At 36.3% G+C, this 22,533-nt stretch overlaps 3 protein-coding genes across 5 annotated transcripts; 1 reads left to right on the top strand and 2 right to left on the bottom strand.

Annotated features, from left to right (window-relative positions):
- The first annotated feature begins 279 nt into the window (after positions 1-279).
- LOC109011238 lies at positions 280-2,919 on the top strand. 2 transcript variants are annotated; one of them, XM_018992352.2, is made up of 3 exons: positions 280-516; positions 1,829-2,189; positions 2,303-2,919. In XM_018992352.2, exons 1-3 carry the CDS (start codon positions 445-447, stop codon positions 2,767-2,769), a joined length of 900 nt encoding a protein of 299 aa, XP_018847897.2. In that variant the 5' UTR covers positions 280-444; the 3' UTR covers positions 2,770-2,919. The 2 variants fall into 2 exon arrangements, 1 of the variants encoding a protein (XP_018847897.2); XR_001999314.2 differs by having other exon boundaries at positions 294-516; positions 1,790-2,189.
- A 1,635-nt stretch (positions 2,920-4,554) lies between these two features.
- Positions 4,555-14,065, bottom strand: LOC109011236 (vacuolar protein sorting-associated protein 35B-like). The gene is made up of 22 exons (XM_018992350.2): positions 13,829-14,065; positions 13,634-13,730; positions 13,423-13,546; positions 12,884-13,069; positions 12,353-12,440; positions 12,098-12,154; positions 11,918-12,007; positions 11,612-11,734; positions 10,907-10,981; positions 10,775-10,834; positions 9,897-10,013; positions 9,457-9,696; positions 9,317-9,382; positions 8,941-9,030; positions 8,362-8,451; positions 7,182-7,271; positions 6,678-6,746; positions 5,860-5,940; positions 5,652-5,759; positions 5,465-5,568; positions 5,135-5,248; positions 4,555-5,039 (listed from the first exon to the last, which is right to left on the bottom strand). Exons 1-22 carry the CDS (start codon positions 13,922-13,924, stop codon positions 4,829-4,831), a joined length of 2,376 nt encoding a protein of 791 aa, XP_018847895.1. The 5' UTR covers positions 13,925-14,065; the 3' UTR covers positions 4,555-4,828.
- Positions 14,066-15,084: 1,019 nt separating this feature from the next.
- Positions 15,085-21,418, bottom strand: LOC109011240 (rac-like GTP-binding protein RHO1). Of its 2 annotated transcripts, XM_018992355.2 has the most exons (8): positions 21,258-21,361; positions 20,898-21,124; positions 17,350-17,437; positions 17,149-17,258; positions 16,958-17,021; positions 15,759-15,823; positions 15,608-15,673; positions 15,085-15,513 (listed from the first exon to the last, which is right to left on the bottom strand). In XM_018992355.2, the coding sequence occupies exons 2-8, from the start codon at positions 20,994-20,996 to the stop codon at positions 15,415-15,417; spliced, it is 591 nt and encodes a 196-aa protein (XP_018847900.1). In that variant the 5' UTR covers positions 20,997-21,124; positions 21,258-21,361; the 3' UTR covers positions 15,085-15,414. The 2 variants fall into 2 exon arrangements, with proteins under 2 accessions (XP_018847900.1, XP_018847899.1); XM_018992354.2 differs by having other exon boundaries at positions 20,898-21,418.
- Between the last annotated feature and the right edge of the window lie 1,115 nt (positions 21,419-22,533).

Below are 22,533 nucleotides of genomic sequence, written 5' to 3'. Positions count from 1 at the left end.
ATTAGATATGCGAGATTGCATAGTCAAGATTATCTTATCCTATCATCAGTTATATGGTCCCGGAGCACTTGATTTCCGCTCCGTGCTCCATTCGTATTGGAGCGTGGATGCAACGCGTAACAAGGGACGTAACAACAAACTAATAAAACCGTGAGAAAAGTGGCGTACATGGAGAAATCTAACCAAATATAAGGGTATTATGGGAATAAGGAAACGACTCAGAAGCCGACTAATTAGACTCTCGCATTATATATACCCCTCCCCTCCCTCATGTTTAATATTCTACGCGTATTTCTGTTTCTTCTGCCTCCGCGCGCAGCATCGGAGAAGAAGCCCTAACCCTAGAGTTTCTTTCTTCGCAAATCCTTGCCTTCATCTTCGCCGTTGAAAACCCTAATCGTGGTACGAAGAGTCACTAAACGGCGGGTTTCTCGTTATTGGGGGATGTCTCGATGCTATCCGTACCCTCCTCCGGGATTTGTGAAGGACGGGGGACCGTGGATCGATTGTATTAAGGTTTGTTGAGCAATCAGGTTTTTGCGTTTATGCTCAACTACTTGTGTTCGCAATCGTGAATGGTTGATTAGCGAAGCATCTGTGTGTATGATACAAGCTTATTCTTGTATTCAAGGATCAGTATTTCTTGTAGATATTTTGTTTGTATCTGGAAGAGCACTGAGAACTGGGTTTCAAGAATTGGGTATTTCCGTGAGATCCGTGTCTTGAGTTACTGTTGGAACTGTCCACTTTAAAGTTTAAAGAATGTGTGGGATGATTGGATAAAGATTAAAAGGCTTACTGTCACTAATTAAACCATTACCGGGACTAACTGTAATACATGGTCTGGTTTTGAATGAACTCGAAAGGACTTGTATTTTGATGAAGGAGAGGGTTGAACAGTTTGTTGGGTGTGGTCGGATGGGATTGGATAAGTTGGATATATATTGGGTACTGATTTGGATTAAGTTTGGTGTGATTGGATTGAAAAGAATATGGGAAGAAGAAAAAAGCACTAACTCCTTGAAATCATTGTAAAAATGGTTTTGTATAGGATGAAAGTTGCGATGTAATGGCGACCTCTCTCTGAGTTTACTTGTGCCCTGATTTGAAATTTTACTTCTTTAGGGGAACTTAGGTTCTGGTTGAGCTAGACTAGATTTGGGTTTACTGCTTTGAGTGGTTTAAAATGTGAAGTCTAACATGTGTAATATGTAAATAATTTACATTGTGTTATATAATGAATTAGCCTATTTAGTTTTTTTTTTCTTTTAAATCAAGAACTAATAGAACGAGAGAGGATATTTTGGTGGCATGCATCTTTTAATTCGTTTGGAACTAATGTATATGTTGTGAATTGTAAACCCTAGACACATGGAGGTAGAGCTAATGCTTCATCCATAAAGGGATCTTACAAAAGTAAACTTATAAATCGACATAGGTTAATGTGATTATTTTTAGATTAGATTCCTTTGTCTTCTTTGGAAAGGTGTCATCTGTGTTGTAAATAATCTTTTAGACCATGTATTGAAGTAAAGGCTGCATACATGTCTTGAACCAGATGCTGTTTGCTGTGATTTTGATTATATGCTGTTTTTCAATAACTGCCTGACAGCGTGGTTAAAGCTCTACTACTAGTAGGTTATGAATGCCTGCTAGTGGTCTGTTAGCGGTCATACTTTAACCTTGAATAATGGTTCTAAGGGTAATAAAAGCTTGTCAAGTGCTTTGATTGTGTGTTTTCTCCATGTTACCGGTATCATTGGTCTGGCTGTGCTTGTTTTTGATCTAGCCCCCCTTTTTAAAATTCTTGCATTGGTGCTATTTATAGCTCCAAAGAGAAAGGGAGAATATCAAAACAGAAATAAAGAAAGAGAAGAAAAGGGAGAAGAAGGAGACGAAGGAGAAAAGGAAATCTGATAGAGGAAAAGAGAAACCCGCTGATACTGGTCACGGCAAAAGAAGAAAGCTCGATTACCAGAAGTATGACCAACTAGAGCAAAGTAGAGAAGAGTTTCGAGGTGCTCATATTCAAAAACAAATTGAAGCTGAGGCTGAACAATTGGAAAGGAGTGGTGTTACTGATGAACATGAGCAGCCGACCTGTTCTATAAATCTTTGCTCGGACAGCCTTCAGGGAAGCAACAAGAGGATAAGGGACACCTCACCAACTAGTGGCCTCCGCAGTCATGGTGAGTTTGGGATTTTATTCCTTCGTTTGGGGTGGCTAGTGTTAGATGTTTAACTTGAGTTCATTAGCTGTTTGTGGACACTTAATTTTCAACTGCTTTTTATCGTGAAATAGGAACCATTGTGCGGATTCGGCTGCATATGAAGGACCGGAATAATGAGAAGTTACGCTCTACTTCTGGAAGGGTTGATGATTTTCATGCTCAGCACAAGAATGGAAGTGTCAAATTTCCTAGTCAAGAACAGGGCTGCTTTACTAATACCAAGGAAAATATACTTGCTGCGAAGCTCACCATTAGGCCAAAAAAAGAAGCAACCTGTCCGGTGCCAGGTAGGCATGAAACACCAACCTCATTCAAATATGAGAACTGGGTGCCACCTCCGCCCCAGTATCATCAGGGAAACGATTTCAGTGATGATGAAGAATGGCTTTTTAAGACGCAGCGGGAAAACAAATATGAGTCTGAAAGATATGAAGCTCGGAACAATGCCATTGGTTGTAGGAGTCCCATGTTGCGGCCACGCGCCTATTACTTGCCGGAAGCTGACGTGTATGCATTACCCTACACGGTTCCATTTTGATTCTTCATCCCCTTTTTTTATCTTTTTTGTTTGGGCATCCGCGGCTTGTACATTTGAGCTTAGTACTGCAAGAAATTTTGATAATTTGATGGTACTCATAGAGTAATTTTTTGCAAATACCACCTAAACCCATTGTTGATCTTTTCTACATCTTTGAATGGATATCTGATCAGAGTACGGATTGTGATTTATTAAGGGGCGCGGAGAGGAGTTACTTTTTCGAGTAATGTTACGTACAGTCGTAGAGTGCGTAAGTGTTGTGTAATCGTTTTAAAAAATAGTAAAATTTATTATTAAAAAAATAATTTCTTTTCATGTAGGTTTCGTATTTATTCACTTTTTTTAAAATGACTGCATGGTGCTTGCACACTTACGACTGTAAGTATCATTTCTCTTCTTTTTGTGAGGACAACATTGAAAATTATTAAGATTGATTGTAACGTGCAATTTAATCGTCTGACCTTGGGCTCAATAAATTGAAAATGGATTTTTTTTTTTATTTTATTGACACCGGATGTCCAAGAATAAATTTTAATTAATCTCAAGGATGTATAGACTCTTGATAAGGAATTTTTTACAAGTGCATCTCGAATAATTTAAGAGAGAATCTTCCAATTTACTAGTCCCTAAAAATTGTTTGTACTCAAAACCTTAAAATTGGGGAGAGTTTTTCACAACCGACAGTTGCAACCGTAGGGGAATCGCACTTGTCACATCAGTAAATATGTTAAAAAAATAAAAAATAAAACAAAAAAAAGGGAAAGAAAGAGTTCTCGGATCATGAAGATAAAGTATTGGCCACACCGGGGTAATGATAAGCTTTACCACCCATCCAACGTTGGTATTATTTTCTCTTTTTTCTTTTTCTTTCAAATGCTGAAAGTCTTCTGTACTCATTTTTCTTTCATTTTTGCACCCCTCCTCTCAATCTTCTACTCGCAATGGTTGCCTTTCAATTTTTATTTTTGTACTGATCCTTCAGAGAATCTCAGATCCAAACATTTTCGCCTCTCCTCCTCTCAATATCAAACCCTAACATAGGAGAGAGAGCAAAGGAGGGAGGGAGGGAGAGAGAGAGAGAGAGTGTGTGTGGTCTGGGCTCGGGTTGGCTTGCTCGGACTAAGCAAATTGCGAGGGAATTATAATACAAATCGCTCACAACCCATTTCAGAAGACCGAAGATAGAGAGAAGAAAAGAAAAAAGATGAATGGATGGGTAGTAAAGCACTTGTGTTTCGACGAGGAACCACTTGATGCTGAAAATGCCATGAATTTTTCTAGATTTTTATTCTTCTTTTTTTCTTCCGTTTGCTAATTTCTTCTCTCATTTTTGGGTACGAGGTGTTGTCTGCTTTGTGGGTTTTGGAGAACAAAAGAGCTTTGAAATGATCGGAAGAAATGGGGGAATCATTCATTTGGGAAGATTAAAAAATGAAAGTCTGAAATGAGGAAAAAACGAATTCGTTTTGGAATAAAAAAGAAAACAAAGTCGTTTTCAATTCTGCCATGTGGGCCGCAGTTTTCCCACAGTTCTCCCAGGCGGTTAAAAATAGATTTTCTCAACTGGGGAAGCATACTCCAAGGCCTTTACCACTTAGTCAACCCTTAGGGGTTTGAAAAAAATAAATCACATTTATTTAAAATGGATTATTTAAAAGTATTTAAAAAAAATCTCATTTATTTCGCATAACTGCCCTTCTTTATTTTTTAAAAGCTTGAAAAATACTCAAGTTGTGGGATTATAATTAATAAGCAAATACACATTTAATAGCTAAAAAGAAATAATAAACAATTATAAAGGCCAATTATTTCATAAAAATAAAGGGTCCTGGAAAGATACATTAGAGCACAGAGGGACCCAAAACCAGATACTAACAGTGAAAATTCATGTAAGCCCTAAAAAACGACCCAAAAAATAAATAAAAATTGTATATTTATTTTTATTTTTTTATTAAGGAATAACAAGCAAACGATGATTTCTTTACTCTCAACCCCAAACAACAACTTCCATCCTGCTTGCCCACACATTCAATGGCATAACTTAGGACATACTATCCAGTCAAACCTTGATGGAATCATATTTTTCACTCATTGCACCACCTTTCTGTTTCTGGAATTGAATGTACCGCAGTGTACTGGCAAAAAAAGGGTCTGAAACAGCCTCGGGAACTGTGGAGTCACTCTTCATCTCGGTTGTGATTAATTCGATCAGAGCCTGGATTGCTGCACTTGTAATTTGGGGGTTTCCCTTTTCAAAAAAATAGAGGTACCTGATACGTTGAGCCATAAAAGTAATGTAATTATAATGTACACATAAAAGCTATTTACTAAGCATTGTATAAAAAGTAGTCTCCAAACTACTGACTTATTCAGTATTTCAACAAAGAGTGTGACTGGCCCACTGCTACCCCGCGTAACATTGACCATCTGTTGTGCAGCATTTGCAATCCTCAAGGCACGCTTTAAGCAAAGCAAGACCCTGTAAATGGAAATAGCACTATTAGTTATGTCCTCTTCGATAATCTCTGGCAATTTCAGTAAACTTCGGATCACCGCACCAAGAAATGCAAGCTTAATACCCTAGGAAATAGACTATTTAACGGTGAAGATAGTAACTGATAAAGACACATTAAGACGAATGAAACCAGGCTACTAGTTTAGCCAGATATATTGATTGAAATATCATGCAGCATACCTTTCTCCATCCTTGATGCCATCCAGATCATCAACCCAAAAAAGATGTGAACATGCATACACTGCTCTGCACTGATCAGGCTTCTTTAGAAGCTTTGCCGAATACTGACAGAAAGAAAGAAACATTACTGAGTTTTGGCAGAAACAGGTTGCAAGAGTACAATAATCAGATAGTAATGCTTCATTACCCCTGTAGCCTTGTGTGTTAAAGTATCTCTATTTTCAACACCAAATACATTCATTCTCTGAAGCGTTCCAATTATTAGATGTATCGCAGTCACCTGTGCTTTGGAGTCCTAAAAGCGAGATGCATAAATCGTGTCAATAGAAAATCAAAATAAGGCTAACTATGAGACAGTGCGTGGTTTCTTTGAAGGCTAGTGCACACTTCATTACCGTAATTTCTTCTTCATATAACACAAATGCTTGGGTGAAAAATTCATAAGCAACAGGCTCAAGATCACAGTCATTTGCAGCCTGATACATATAATACATAAACGAACAGTGAGTTCCCAACTACAGTTATTATCAACATAACATTTAGGTCTCGTTTGGATAGTCAAATAAGATGAGATGAGATTAGAAGTCAGTGAATAATAGTAAAATAGTTTGAGTTAAGATTTTTATCAGGTTTTGGGAAAGGACAGAGAAAAAGTTGAATAAAAATATTATAAAGTTCAAATATTGTTAGAATATTATTTTTTAATATTATTTTTGTTTTAGGATTTGAAAAAGTTGAATTATTATGTGTTTTATATGGAAGTTTGAAAAAGTTGTAATGATCAGATGAAAAAGTATGAAATAGAAATTGAAAAGTGTTTGTGTTTGTGTTTGACTAGTGTTTAGATATTGAGATGAGATGAGATGAGACCAACTAGATATCCAAATGGGGCCTTAAGCTTTCTAATTTGAAGAAAAATATATTCAACACAAAATGCAAAGTGACTCTCTTTAATGAAGTGCAAGCAACTCTAACGGTAATTGCAGAATACCATTTAACATTCATTTACAATAATGGAGTCAATGAGGCCTTTACAACCTACGCTTGAAATCAGAAAATGATTTCCCATAAAAATTAAAGAAAGCTTAATCCCATAATCTGGAAAACAATATTACCAAGTATCAATTTTCGTGCTCCAGAAAAGAACTCTAGGAGCTCCACAATAATTCATTTTCTGATCTTTTTTTTCCTGTGGAATCATAGCATGGCTTACCTCAGCACATTCCAGGTATAACCTTAATGCCAGTTCAGGAGATGGAACAGTGGTAAGAGTTCCAATAGCCTAAAACAAAGTAACTATAATTGTCAAATTACAGGTAAGAGTACAAGCATGCAAAATAAGCATTTCCAAGAACCCAGGGAGGAGAGAGAAAGAGAGAGCAGAAAAAATTAAGTAAAATCCAGACTTACCACAGTGAAAGAACACAGGAAACAAATAACGAAAGTTTTAAAACGAGATGCCTTTTGAATTTTTTTAATCATTAATTTTTCTATTATTTTTCCCCCAAAAAATTAAACCAGGTTTTGGTAAATAACATAGAACCATCCAACAAAAGACATAACATAATCGACAGCCCTGTCAAGAAAGCCCATTAGTACATTTGTCTACAATGACATGCCTAAAACAACAAAAGCCGACCTCTTTTTTCAGAATCAACATGTAACAATGATATGAATTCCACAGAAGTTCTATCAAATATCATGTGTCAAAGGTCACCTGATTTAAGATCTGAAAAATGTTCTTTGGAGTTGCAGGCACTTCTTCTCCAGTTAAATCCCCCTCCTGACCTTGCAATCGCCTAATCAACTGCAAGCCATAAACAACTTTCTGAAAATGCTCTCACATTGGGGGTCCATTTATGAGAAACTATCAAAGTTTAACTGCTATGCTCAATCACAAGAGGTAATCCTTCTGCTGAATTCAACTATTCAAGTATATACCAAACTCCAATGTGCGAAATAGATGACTGCTGCTGTTTTGAGTAATGCTATAACTATTTTACAACTCATTTCAAATCAACCAATGTAAGTTTATTATTTTTCCTTTGTATATATCTGGGATCCGCATAAAAAGTACAAACCAGGATGTAGCACATTATTTTGATCTCAAAATATATCAAGGTCTTGTCAGCAATATTATATGTATTTCTTCTTTATTGTGTTCTTTCATTTAGTTTAAATAAGACATCACTAGTAGATATAGTAATGATATATCTCAACAACTTGAGCCTTTTCAGAATTTTTTTCTCCTTCCTTCTACCTGAGGCATGTGAGGTTCTCACAGCAATTGTAGTTACAAAAGAACTAGCATCAATAATGATCATGTCACAAGTAAGCCTTGCTTAGCTTCACCTCACCTCCAAACAAAGCCCTTCATTGACAATCTAATGACAGTATCTCTGTTATAGAACTAGAGATATGAATCAGTATCTTTCACCCAAAAAAAAAAAAAGTTGCACGGGCGCACAAAGTTCGAGCATGTCCTTTACTCAAGAATGTGTAATATATATATATATATATATATATATATATATAAATTCTTCATGGATGTCCACACAGATCCGAGCCATCACTATACAAGTTAAATTCCACGGCCTCACTGCAACGTGCATTTTCCCCAAACTCATTCATTGAAGTCTTCATAAAAAATCTAGAACTTAGATACACCATACACAACCTTGTTGACTATATAAAGTGTAAAAGGTGCTAAACAAGCATCTGATGACAAATTTCCATACAAGAAATTCTTATTGTCAGTTCACTGTAGTGTTCATGCCCGAAGAGATGAATACTCAAATGATTCTTCATTTGTGGGCATCTCATACTAGAAATTTATATATATGGAAAAAAAAAAAAAAAGTGAAATAACAGTCTGCCATAGTTGGTAAGAAACATACCCCAAGTGCTGAAAGTATAAGAGGAGGAACAGTAAAAGGCAGGCGTTTTGGTCCTCCATTCATTATATTCTTCTTTGCGGCGCATATGATCTGAAGGTCAGTAAAAATAATATCAGAAACTAAAATCATGCCATGACAAGAGTTTAACGCCCCAAAATCTAAAGAAGCGTCCTGTGAATCATTAGACCACTAGCAAACATGAGAAAAAGTTGGACCATGGCACTACTGCTAGATGGATACAGAGATTACAAGAAAAGATAAATATCCAGATTAGCAAATACCGGAGAAAAGGAAATCATTTGAAGGTTCTGACTCTTGATGCCTAAATTAAAATAGCAGAAATAATATTGATTCATAATCCAAAGCATAAGATTTTGAATACACTATAAGTCCATAGCTTCTTTATCTCTCAATTTCTATTAGCTCATTACTTATCCTCCTAATGAGCACCACGAATCATATTACTATAAACAAGCAGAAAGAATATTTTACAAGACTATGTTGATTTTAGGCAATTCCAGTAGCATTAACATCCAACGAAAGTTCTGAAGCAGAATAACTTCAAGACAACAATCTAACCTTTAACATTTCCTCTGGGTCATCATTATAAAGCATGTGAATGAGACGAGCAACAGAGTTTTGTTCTTCCTTAAAATCCTCCTCGTCAAGCTATTGTTAGTTGTAGCAGGAACACACAAAGGAGAGAGACACAAGCACAGAAAATTCATTACATGTTATAACTAAAACACTGAAGACACCTATATAAAAAATAATGAATAAGAAGACACCTCCCCGTCAAGTGTTGAAGATCAAATGTCCCGAGAAAAAATCAAGGAAAAAAATTGTGGATTCAGAAGATTCGATAGCAGGATAAAATTGTTAATTTTCAAATACTTTATCTTGCAAGATGAAAATTCTAGCAGCAATATGTGTGTGTGCGTATGTGTGTTTTCACCTCCTCCACATCGGTTCCATCCAGGTCCTTCACGAGTCCTTTAATTAATTCGAACAACACCTCAACCTACAAAGACAATATTAACCACATACTCCAGAAAGAGAAGTTGAGATTGTAGCACAAATAGAGAAGACGCCTACCTGATCAGCAGTAGAGATGCAAGACGTATTTTTCAGGATACTTTGTATAATAACCATTGCCATGACTTTATTTGTTTCATTATCAAGGTGGTCCATCACACGGGGATAATTAGAAAGTGTCAGGGCCATCACAATATCATTGTATTTCTCCAATGGAGCACTCAAAAGTGCGACGACTTGTTTTTTTGCTTTACTGTCCTCAAGCTTTGGTTTGCCAGAGAGCTTCTTAACAAATGCTCCCTAAAAATGAATTTAAAACATAAAAAAAATTAACAATCGTCAGTATAAATTTCAGCGATTAAATCATTGGGAAATGGAAGCTCAAAGAACAAGTGATCGATGCTTATTGCTCTGTTGAACAGCAGGCCTACTATGTCATAGTTAGGTGAAACTTAAATCTAATGAGTGCAATAAACAGCAACCTTCAAGAGGAAACATACCAGTACTTGATCCACATAGTCAAGCCGATCAGGATGAACATGGAGAGTAAATGTAAGAAGAGAGACATATAAAGTTATGGCTCCAACAATGGGCATTTCAACCTGCGCTTCTATCACCTGCAGTTGCATTGTAGTGATCAACATGGAAACATGCATAGCATGTACAAAAAATGAAGCAAAATGCTGCTGTTTAATTTAAAGCATAATCCATGCATTTCCATGCCCAACGTGTAATCCGTTAAGAAAAAAGTAGGACTCTCTTTTTCCTTCAAATATCAATAACCCAGCAAGTGTAGTACTTTGTTCTAAAGCCCCTTATTGGATTTTCATAATCACCATGTTATCACTAGGCGACTCCTCCATAATATCTTTTTTTTTCAATAGGTAACTCCTCCATAATATCTTTTAGGAAACATGTACCCTATTCTCTCATTGCTAATATATCAGATGGGCATGCTCTAATCGGAAGCCTTAGACACATCCCTGGCAATTTGGAGGTGATGATATCAGAAACCTCTTTGAGTTTTAAGAGACCATTCCTTTCTGGTTGTGAACAAAATGCTATTTTCCACTGCACAAGTGAACATATACCATTCTATTGAAGAAACTGTGCCCGCACCCTCCAACTCAACTTCCACAAGATTACATATAGAGTATGATCATATAAAATCATCCATTCATAAAATAGTCACCATATGGGATTTCAACTTCTCTACACGGTTATTAATTTTTATTAAAATTTTCATGAAAACGGTACCAAGGGATCTACTATTTAATCTTATGGAACTCAACCTTGCAAACATAATGGTTGGGCTTGTGGAGCTCTTCTCGTATAACATTCAAAGTGAATAACAATATTAGGGTGGTAGAAAGCCTACCCTCCCAATGGCACTGCTCAATTTCGCAAAAGCTTCCACTTGAAGAAATTCAGGTAATACCTAACATAAGGAAACCGTGATCAAAGAAGATGAGAGAGAATTAATCACAAATACATCAAATGGTTATCTCACATCTGTACTGGAAGCAGCATAATTGGATAATCTGTCCATTAATTGAGATAACACCGTTTTGATGTCTACTGTTGGCTGCAAATAAAAAATATTTTTAGAGGATTGCAGGGAAAAAAGCAAGACATAATAAAGTTCGATAATCAAAAGATGTGTAGGCATGCATATGTTCTTCACATCTAGTGTTGTACATTAATTCTACTAGGAGAAAATTTTAAATGTTCTTAGGTCTTTAAAAAATCTTGGATCCTGATCAATTCTAATTCAATTTTCATGTTTAGGGCGTTTAAGCTTCTAAAAGATTTAATTCACTTGAAGATTTTCTTTTTACTTATAAAAAAAAATTATTACCAAACATTCTTTTTTACTTATCAAAAAAGAATGTTTGGTAACCCATGGTGCGACTTTTTGTGAAGCAGCTTGGGAATTTGAGGTGGCTTTAAGAAGAAGAAGAATAGGAGTTGTTTCTCCAAATAAAATAAAATAAAATAAGAGCTGCTGCTGTTAAAAAAGAACAAGCCCTCCCACACTGGGTCTGAAAACTCCTACCCCTTAAACATGGGAACTAGCTAGAGCATGGGGTGTAGGAAGTGCGTCCAGTTTGGAATTATTGACTTGTTTTCGTGTGTCTCCTCCACTCAAAGCTAAAGGTAATAAATTAGGTAAACCTGAAACTCGAAATAATATCCAGTATGTTATGTTACCCACCTGAAGCAGGGGGCAAGCACCCAATAATGTCTCAAGGGTCTGCAAGTGATACTCATCAGGAAAGACCTGGATTATGCAATCCATCAGATAATATTGAGCAAGGTCATCTTTGCAGTTGACAATCTGCACAAGTGGATTTTGATGCAAGTTTAAGAGCTAATAAAAAAAGCTTCTCAGGTGAAAAGGTAATATTATAATAACAAAAAAAATTTAGATATAATAACAACAAAAATTTAGATATAAAAACGAAAATATATAAATAAATTAAAAAAAAAAAAAAACTCTGAGAAGAGAACCAGAATAAACCTGCTCTAAGATTCTGGGAAGAACAGTATCTTTGTACATTTCGAGGTCCACACCCTCTATCTGACTTAGAACATGGAGATTTTTCCCAACCTATCAATAAAGTGAGAAAAATAAAATGGTTATTACTTTTATCACAATTTATTACATAACTTTTCATCTGGTCACAGTTTCAGATATTACCAGATCACGAAGCTCACTCCTTTCCTTTTCCAGCTTCTCTCTCAACCGACCAGGTCCCTGCAGACCAGAAAGCCCAATTGAAGGCCTCAACTCAGGATCGCCAAAGAGTATGAATGATTCATAAGCACCATAACATCTGCATGGCCAAAAATCATGCCTTCATGACTCATTTTATACTCTATGGCATGCAAGTACTGTGGTGCCATGCATGTCCAAGCACAAAAATGGATAATGGTTTGTAGATGTCCAACAAACCTGATGTTTCAGTCGTACCCAAAGCTTATTCATCTCAACGAAATTCTGAAGCACAAAGTCTACAGCATCCACGACAGTGTCAGAATCTCTGCAGAAAAATATTGGCACCATGACATTAGAAGTGGTCCCACATGGCTTGCGAGCATTATACAAGTAGTAACAACTGAACGTACCAACACGGTAAATTTACTATAAGACTATTTGTTGCAGTAATTGTATATTGTGATCTTGAACATCAAAGATAGTCCCAAAAAATTTGTAAGGCTAGGACTTAAGTTATTATAAAATGTTTCTTATGCCAGTTCATTTAAAGATCATGAAAGGAAGATATTATTCATCTACAAGGGAAATTTTGTGTGGAAAACAACTTATGCCATAGGTCATATGGAGAAACTTTTAATGCAAAAATCCCATCAATATCAAACGAGTTAGAACGTTGGGCAACAAAAACACAGAACGAAGCAATTAACTCCTATAACCGGTAACTTCATTTTGAGAAGGGAAAGGGACCCAATCAAAGAACCATCTTACCCTTTGTATTCTGAACCAATATCAGGTAGCTTATCTCTACTGATTTGAGCAAGATAACTTCTTAAAAAAAGCCCTCGTATTGGGTGTTGAACGCCAAGACACATTTCCACGAGATCTTTAAGGACATCCTTAGCGGGAGCCTCCTTGGATTTAATGTACACAGATCCTACCGTACACAGGAGATACCTGGTAAATCAATAAAAGGAGTTTCACATGCACTGAAAAAAGTAATTTGACATTTCTCCTTGAAAGAAAGCAACTTCACAAACTAGATGAATTTCTCATTGCCCAGCTCAGAAGTTAGTGCGCATGGAATCATTTGCAAAATAAAGGGAGAAACGGAGAATATTTGAACATAGCCATTTGATTTGTTGAGTCATTAACAGGGAATATGTTCAGGAATTCTTCCACATTCTATCACTTGCAGATCTATATATGTCGCACATCCTAATAAAGAGAGATTAATTTGTTGCATATACAAACAAATGATTTAACACTGAAGAATCGGTTAGGATTTATTTTTCGATCAAGAATCTTACAGCCTTGGCAAAATGTTCCCAGCATGCTGAACAAGTTCGTAAAGATCAACGATCGAAACCCCGTGCCTGCTTTCGTCTTTGAAGAACATCTCCAGCTTCCTCAATTCATCGAACGCTCGCATATCTCACACACGCAGACCACAAAAAAAAATACAACTTCAAATAATCCAATGGTGAATTGAAATAGAAAAAGAAAGAGAAGAATATTTACAGAGTTCGTAGTATTTGTGAGGTGAAAGCTTCGACGTTCGAAGCTCCGACAGCATCTGAGCAGAGTACTTGAGGACTTCTCTGAGATTGTTCGCGTCCTGAGAGGATCAGAAATTTTCTGAAAGTTAGGTTACGACGGAGATTTCTCTAGGAAGGAAAGATTGGGGCTACAAACAGGAGAATAGTGGGAGTGTACCAGAGCGCGGTGCATGTAAAAGGCGTTGTGTTGAATGCCGGCGATCCCTTCGGCAAGCCATTTCTCTTCGTCCTCAATTCCGTCCGGTATCATCATCTTTGCCCTCTCAGTTCTTCACCGACTGGGTTGGGCCGGTAGGCTGAATCCACGCAGCTAGAAGAACGTTTGAGAGTTGAACGTTTGGCAGAGAAGTTACTATCCGGGGAAGGTTAGTCTCACGGCTAGGTGATACAGCTGCGATTATGGCTAATCTTATCATTATTTTGCATCTACAAAAGGTTGTTGCTGAAAGTTGGAGCAATAAAAAAAATTATAAATAGAATTAAATAAATTAAGAGTAATATTAGGATACAGTCCGGTTGTAGAGTAAATAAATATTACGTAATTATTTTTAAAAAAATATAATTTATTATTTAAAAATTAATTTTTTATATAAATTTTATATTTATTCACTTTTAAAAAAAAATTGTACATCACTTCCATATTTTACTATAATAAATATTATTTCTCATAAATTAATTTGATTTTGATATGATATATGATGCTATAAAATTTATTTTTAATATTAGAGTTTGAACATCAATTTGTAAAGGTATAATTCTCTGAGTTAAACATTTATCTTACGTAAAATTTTATGAATATAAAAGATAAATACATTAGAAAGTGGTGAGAAGTCCCAACAATTTTTCTTATCAATCCGAATAGAATCAAGTAATTGGTATGATCTCGTGTTTTCTTAAGTCAACCGCTGAAAAAAAAAAAAAAAAAACCCTGTTTCTAAGACTTTGTGACCTCTTCAAACTCACGTATGCTTAATGTTGACATTTACATATTATATCGAGAAATGATAGAGCTACTGAAATTTTGTACGCGGATTTCGTATCGAATTATTTTTACTTAATCTAAGAAAATATTTTTTAATAAATTTGTGATTTTTTTTTATTTTTAAAAATTTTTAATGGGTTTAATAATTTTGTACAAATTCTACACACTCATTTAAAAAAAAAATAGATAAATTTAAAATTTACATAAAAAAATTATTTTATTAATAACGAACTCCACTTATTTAAAAAAAAAAAAATACACGAAACTTACCCATCTAAAACAATATCTAACATTACAATAGCCTTGAAATCAAACCAGTTCCTTAAAATTTTATTTATTAGTAATAAATCATTAATCATGAATGGTCCGCTCTGTAAGCTTCATAATTTGAAGGGTTGACAACTAGGTTTGTGTGATGACATCTGTCAACATGATAAAAAAAAACATTTAAAGCATTCAACCTCTGCAGTACAGAGAAAAAAAAAATAAACACCACTTGTAATGAGCCAACAAGTAATGCTTGTAATCAGTTCCAGGTCATGTTAACAGATAAAGCCAGAAACTACTAATCTCAAGCTTTCACATTAAAACAGATCCCTAGCATGTGAGTCAAGACTATACACAACCAGCTTGCTGCTTCCTTACAGAGGACATAGAATATGAAAGATACCGTCGACATACAGACACAGACAAGACAGTTATACTGCAAGTAAGAGGCTGGCGGGTCATTGTCTCCAATGTCAAATAGAATCGCTCCCGGATCACAATATGGAGCAAGCCTTTTGTACCTTTCTCTTCTTCTTTTGCTTAGGCGGCTGGAGCACGACTTTAATGGCTGCATCAAAAACTGCCTTAACATTCTGCAATTACAAGGTGACATAAGTCCAATCAATACCACGGGATATCAACAAATTTTCTGCTAAAAAAAAGAAAGTATAAATGATGAAAACATACCTGCTGTGTTTTTGAACTACACTCAATGTAGGCAGGAGCTCCAATCAGTTTCCTAAGCTCTTCTCCCTTTAGCAAGAAATGAAAGTCAAACCATATGTTGAGAATATCGTTGACCAACTAAAACAGGACGATAATGGGTGATAAACTTTACCTGATCTGTTGTAATAGGCACTGCACCAGGATGGTCAATAAAGAACTGCTTATCATCCCGAAGATCTGCAGACAAATGGAACTAACAATAAAAACAAGTTCATTTTTTACGAATAAGGTCAAGAAAATTCAAAAGCGGCCAGAAAGAAAAACACCAGATTACAAATTAACCAGGAAACTTACTAATCAAAAATAAAAGAACCGACAGGAAAACATAAATCAGAGAGTCATTTGCAAGAGCCAAGTTTACACAATATAGAGTGACATTAAGAGCAAGGGGAATTAGGGAAATTAACCAGCACCTCTTAAGTGTTGTATCACTTAAAAAGTTCATAAAGTTATTGGGAGTTCTCAGCTAAATGAATATCTTCCACACCAGTATGAGCATGCATAGCCACGCCATTCGATTGCTCACTTTCTTAATTACAAAGATATATTATCTATCATTTACAAACAACATTAAGTTACCCTTAATATTGTCCAGAGATATGAAATGAAGCATCAATGCTTTAAATTTGTCCACATAATACAAGTGTCTTTGGCTCAAAATCTCTACAATCTATATCCTATACCCAATGCCCCAACCTTGTTTGCTAGAATCTTGTGCTCCATATCTTCTGTACACTTTTCTCCTTAGCAGAAATAACCTCTCACCTCCCTCTGCATTTTTTTTCCACTACTCACTTTCATAAGTCATAACTCCAACTTCAATTCTCTCGACCACACCAGCATCCATATCCATACCTAATATGTGAGCACTCTGTCACTGAAGGCAGACCAACCATGTGACATCTTTCTCCATTATTTTTGTACCCTCCAGAAGACCCAAGTATATTCTAGAGCTCAAAGTTCCTAAATTTCAAAAGACCTTCAATTTGATACCAAATCAGGGTTTTCCCAATGTTCATAAGAGGGATCAATTGAACTTGCTGAACAAATAAATGCAAAATTTAATATCATAGCCACCACCAAAAAGAAAAAAGTGCCTTAGCAACATCACTTGCCACCACTACATCAATAAGCAACAGAAATGAAGAAGTTTTCCCAGCGTCTTGAAGATAAGCATCCTACTAACAAAGATGACCATCTACATTAAAATTTGATACAAAAAAGCCACAGCATTTATGAAATGCAACGAATTGGATGAAAAACAGTAAACAGATCAATGTTGGTAATACGAAGAGATGAGATAAATCCTACCGAGTTTTGTTCCAACAAGAATTATTGGAACACCAGGTGCATAATGCCTTAGTTCAGGAATCCACTGAAAATGGAAAAATCAAAAGAGAATAGAATTTATCATCCCATAGAAATGCATACATCCAACATAGGAAGAATAGAATTTCTAGAACAAATACAAAAATGAAGAAGCTGATTCAAGAAGTTGAAACCTTTTTAGCAACATTTTCATAGCTGGCCTTGCTTATGAGAGAGAAAGCAAGTATAAAGACATCTGCACCTCGATAGCTCAAGGGTCTTAACCTATTGTAATCCTCCTGACCTGTCCAAAACCCCATTAATTCAAAAACTCGTGAATAGGGAATAAAATGGTAACGATCAAGGAAATCTCACAAGGATGGTTGTATAATTACCAGCAGTATCCCATAACCCAAGGTTAACAGTGCTTCCATCCACAACAACGTTAGCACTGAAATTGTCAAAAACTGTTGGCACATAGTCCTATTATCAATGACAATGAACAAACAAGATAGTTAAACAGATAAACTGGAAGAAAAAGGAACTAATTGTACTGAATAAATTAATTTACAGGAGCGCTCCGTTTTTATATACAAGCGTAGAGGCGGAAAAGTGGTTAATGTAACTGAATAATGCCAACTAAGATGATGACATGGACTCTATTTGTGATATAATAATCCATAACTTCTAACCAGAAGCACATTTAAAGAAAGCAGACAGTGTAACACTATTTGGAAATGAATAATGTTAAGAGCAAAATTATTCACAAATGAAACACCCAATTAACTATTTCCAAACCAAAAAAGAGGATTTAGTGACAAATATTTTCTACCACATATAGAAGCTAATGAATCAACCAGGACTTGGCTACGCACGGAGAGAGAAAACCCGAAGGCACCCAAACCCGCCACCACCCTTCACCCACCCTAGCCGGCGTGTGACACCTCACCACTATCACAGACAAGGCCGAAGGGCCCCGATGACTTCGCTAAGGGTCGTCCGGCGTCGGTCCTCCCTCCGATGACCTGGACTTTTGCAAGTTTCTCTCTTTGTCGTCTTTCAGAGTGAGCCCGTGTGTAGTGGCGCTTACTATCGACGGCTTCGTTGGCCGTGTAGTTGACACATAAAGAGTCACCGGCTTCTTGCGAGTCTGCTGGGAGTACTCCAGCGTCAAGATTTGTCTGTCCCGTGAGCCCTATCGGCAGCTGGGCTCTGTAGCTCTTCAGTTGTGTCCCTCTCGCAGCTTGTGCTCGCATCTACACCGAAGCTTGTGCTCGTATCTTTGCATAAACATTCGACATAAACATTCGACGTAAACATTCGATAGGAATGAAGCTTGTAAAGCCCTTTAGCTTGGGAAGCCCCTGCATCTGAAATCGAAGGTTTGAACTTAATATAGGTCAATTGGTGCACTTTTGGGTAAAATCAAAGGCTTTTGAGTTTTTACCAAAAGCATGGAGGTCCTCATTAAAAATTGTGGAAAGGAGCAAAAGGGTTTGGAGGTCTGTAGCTATGGGTCGAAGTGGTATAGGATGGCTGGAGGCTACGGTAGAAGCAATATTACAGGTGGGGAGAAATTCGGATTTCACAAAACATTTGCACATAGGAAACAGAGCATTCATGGCTCAACGATGCTCCAACGTGCATGGTAGGTATCTAACTGTCATCGAATATGGTGGAGGAGGTTGGCGGAGTGTTGTAGTCATTCCTAAAGGGTACGAAGGTCTGGGTTGGGAGAAGTTTGCTGTTGAATTACGCAGAGCCGCGGGTATGTTTTTTTTCCTTTCATGTTGATGGAAAGTGGACATCCGGTCATGAGAATATCAACTTGGAGTTGAAACAAAAAGACCCAGGCCCAACCACGGTGGCGAGGCGATCATATGCAACAGCTCTGAAGACGGGTCATGCTTCGGTGACTCAGAGTGAGGGGAACTGTGAAAGTGTCTTGCAAATCACACAATCTCAGAACCAGCTTGTCGTGATGCACAATACATAAAAGAGATGGAAACCTAGCTTGTCGAGTTGAAGGCAGCGATCGCTTTATTGTCTATGAAAATAGAGTTGCTTTCAGCTGGAGGCAACAGGAGCGTAAGAAACAAGCCTAAGATAGGCCCAAATCCTTTAAACTCAGATAAAGGAAAACGGAAAATCGGATTCGGCCCTATATCTATAACCAGATCTAGGAGAGTGTGGCGGGTCAAAAGGAAAACGGGGTTATTTGAAGTGGGTTCTACGTCAGGTATTAGCATAGAAACATCCGTAATGGAATGCCCTTCGCCATAGGTGACAAAGGAAAGACCGATAGTCAATGTTACACCCTTGGTCAGTGTTCTCCCCAAAAAAACTATGGCTCCCACATCAAAGTTGAAGGAAAATGGTGTAACGCCGAGGTCTGAATGAGATGTAGGGTCTGTCAAAGTTGCACCTAAAGGGTCGCCAGAGGTAAAGGGACTTGCTGCCAACCCAGAGTCTCCAATGGTGACCATGACCTTACCATTGGAGAGAACCAATAGAGTTGTTGAGGAGATATGGGATTTGAATATGGGTTTGTCGCTGGTGCATTGCGAGGATGAATGTTTAGGACTTGGTGTTCAGTTGGGAACTGTGTCTGGGGGAAGATGTTACCCCTTGTTATCTCTTCCTCCATTAAACAATATAGTTGGATCATCATTAGGTTGGATTTTGCAAACGGTTAATGAGATACAGCAATGTGTGGGAATTACTTGTGGAGAATTTGATGACCAATTCACAGCATTGTTCACTATAATTGAGGCAGCTCACTCGTTTGAAACAAAATCAAAATTTAAGAAGAGCAGGAAGTTAAAGAATCTTACTTGGGCAATCAACTACGACGCAAAGGGAGGTAGTACAAGTTGAGAAAGGATAGAGGTAAGGCATAAAGCCTTCCTCAGTCCTCGTAGGATAATTCGGGTGGAGTAATAATTGTGTGGGAGACAAAGGGTTGGGATAGTTACACTGACTTGCTTTGCTTTGGGAAGGCGTGTTTTGTCCCAATAGGGGCTTGGTGTATATTGGATAGGTTTCTAATTTCTCCATCTTCGGGCAATGTTCATTTAGGGGCTCTCTATTATGAGCTAGGTGTTCTCTCTTGTATACACTCAGAATGCGTTTGGATGTTGAATTGAGTTGAGTTGAGTTGAGATGATAAATATTGTTAGAATATTATTTTGGGATTTGAAAAATTTATAATGATGAGTTGAGATATGTTTACTTTCCAAACATAGCCTCAGTGTACTTGGTTACGCTTGATGTTAATATATTTTTACTTATCAAAAAAAGAAATTCTACCACATACTTACCAAAAAAAAAAATTCTACCACACAATCAAAATAAGGAAACTACAAATCTAATCTACTAGAGTGTGGAGCCACTCAGCAAAGAGTGTCTTGAAAAATCAAGGAAAGAGTACCATCATATAGACATGACAAGGGAAAAGCCTACCTGTACGAATCGCACACAAAAGTAAGTGTAACTGCTGGAATCTAATATCAAAAAAACATTGTCCGGTTTATTGATTCATACCACAATAAGCAATGATAGTTTGCCACCGTACAAAGCGCAGACGATAATCTGCTAATCATTGTTACATTCAGTTTTTCAACTAGGAATTCCTGAATCATGGTTTAGGTATGGAAAAGGATGAGGTTGTCAAGTTCTTTCTGATGTAAACTCCCAGAGGAAAAAGTCCATCCGAGTCCAAAAAAATAGCAGATACAAATGTCCCTCGATTTTAAAGGAAACCTCTCTCTTTTTCTTTACCTTCTTGTTTTCGCAAAAACGGAATGGAGAATTGGGAATGAATCTAACTTCTCCTAGAAAGAACCATCCAAGAACATGGGCGTGCAGAAAGATCGAAAAATTTCCCAAAAATAGAAACGAAAAGTAGCAGAGTGAAAGCATACATTACGAAACAGGGACTCACCGTGGGGAAGGTATTGCTGGTGTACGATATCAGCATGCAGGTTTTACCGACGGCGCCGTCACCGACCGTGACACACTTTATGAACCTGGAAGCGCTCATTTCCACCAGAGAAGCCCCGGATCTCCACCACTGACTCGTCAAACTCCAATGATGTCCGGCCCTATCTCTCGAGTCTCAGTCTTGTCGTTCTTCCTGCTCCAGAAGAGAGATCACCATCAAGACTCCATCTGTTTCGAAGAAAAACCCAACCCTCGAAGATTCAGAATTCATGTAATGGAAACTGAAATTGAAATTCAGAGTGTAGCCTTTAAGCCCTAATTGCTCGGAGAAAGAAAAAAGGGAAGGGATAAAGGGTGGGACCCAAGCTTTGAGACGGGAAAACAATTGCTGTTAAGCGCTCGATGAACCCACCCAACCCTCTGCCAGTACAGGCTTCAGCACTCTTTATCATGATTCATATCTCGCTTATCAAAATTAACAGGGCAATATTAGAGGTCCCACTGGGTATCTCGTTCAAGCATTTTTTTTTTTTTATAAGATTTGTTTTTATATAGTGATTAAAAAATTATTATTTAATAATATTGTAAATTCTTTTTTTAGAAAAGTTAAAAGTGTCAAAAAAATAAGGTGGAAAAAAATTTTTCATCATTTTTTTAACATTTTTAAATATTTAAAAAAAATAAAAATAATATTAAATAATATTTTCTTAATCACTACATAAAAAAAACTAAGAAATAAAAAAAATTTGAAATGAAATAAATGAACGTAATCTCCCAACATCTTATCATTTTCCAAATTAAAACTTTTTATTTTCCTTTTTCTTTTAAAAAAAAATTCCCTTTTAACCTTTTTATAACTATTTATATTATTTTTGATAGAATTAATGAAAAAGTTCTCCATTTTATTATTTCTATAAATTTGGATTTTAATATTAACGAGAAAACTCTTTCAATCTACATTCATTAATTAGGTATTAAAATCTTGTATATTTTTCTTTTAAGTAAAAAAAAGTGGGATCTACTCTCATGAAAAATTCTACTATCATTTCCTAAACCACGTACTAATATGTGATTGATCAATTTTTATAATTCTATTTAAGCTTACACATATTAGTGTGTAAAAATAGTAAATTTAATCATATTTATTCAATTATTTTAATAAAAATATGTAAAATTTGTGCACTCTAAAATATATAAATCATTTTAATTCAGTTTTAACTTTCTTGAATTTCATCCTCCCTTCTTCTTATCATATTAGCATATATTCTCGTTATAGAAATTTTTTATGTAATTCATTTATAAACTTTTTTTTTATATGATTCATTTCGGCCAATTAAGAAAACCACTTATGAATTATGATTTATGAAAGGGAAAAAAAAAAAAATAGCATGATGCATCAAGGGTCATTGATTTTGATACCTTTTTTAGCACCTTGATTTGGACCACGAGAATCGGTTCTCCAAAGATTAGGGATATTTGACCAATTGAGATCATGTTCATTTCGTATATAAAATTTCAATGGTTTTCACTATTTTCTCTAATATTTATAAGTACATTGGCTTCTGTGTCGAATGCGCATCTTTATTGCTCGATTGCATAAGGAAAATCCATCTGTTGAGAAATTAATCATTATTTTT

This window comes from Juglans regia, chromosome 8 (genome assembly GCF_001411555.2).
Source record: "Juglans regia cultivar Chandler chromosome 8, Walnut 2.0, whole genome shotgun sequence".
Lineage (NCBI taxonomy): Eukaryota > Viridiplantae > Streptophyta > Magnoliopsida > Fagales > Juglandaceae > Juglans > Juglans regia.
This window is presented reverse-complemented; position numbering and strand designations above follow the sequence as displayed.

Coding starts and splice junctions, on each gene's coding strand:
- LOC109011238 (XM_018992352.2), top strand. CDS start 445: ATGTCTCGATGCTATCCGTACCCTCCTCCGGGATTTGTGAAGGACGGG. Junction 517..1,828: donor CGTGGATCGATTGTATTAAG/GTTTGTTGAGCA, acceptor TGCTATTTATAG/CTCCAAAGAGAAAGGGAGAA. Junction 2,190..2,302: donor TAGTGGCCTCCGCAGTCATG/GTGAGTTTGGGA, acceptor ATCGTGAAATAG/GAACCATTGTGCGGATTCGG.
- LOC109011236 (XM_018992350.2), bottom strand. CDS start 13,924: ATGATGATACCGGACGGAATTGAGGACGAAGAGAAATGGCTTGCCGAA. Junction 13,547..13,633: donor TCACAAATACTACGAACTCT/GTAAATATTCTT, acceptor TGCGTGTGTGAG/ATATGCGAGCGTTCGATGAA. Junction 10,014..10,774: donor TGAGCAGTGCCATTGGGAGG/GTAGGCTTTCTA, acceptor ATGCAACTGCAG/GTGATAGAAGCGCAGGTTGA.
- LOC109011240 (XM_018992354.2), bottom strand. CDS start 20,996: ATGAGCGCTTCCAGGTTCATAAAGTGTGTCACGGTCGGTGACGGCGCC. Junction 17,438..20,897: donor CCAGCAATACCTTCCCCACG/GTGAGTCCCTGT, acceptor CATTGATAATAG/GACTATGTGCCAACAGTTTT. Junction 17,022..17,148: donor ATGAAAATGTTGCTAAAAAG/GTTTCAACTTCT, acceptor TTCCATTTTCAG/TGGATTCCTGAACTAAGGCA.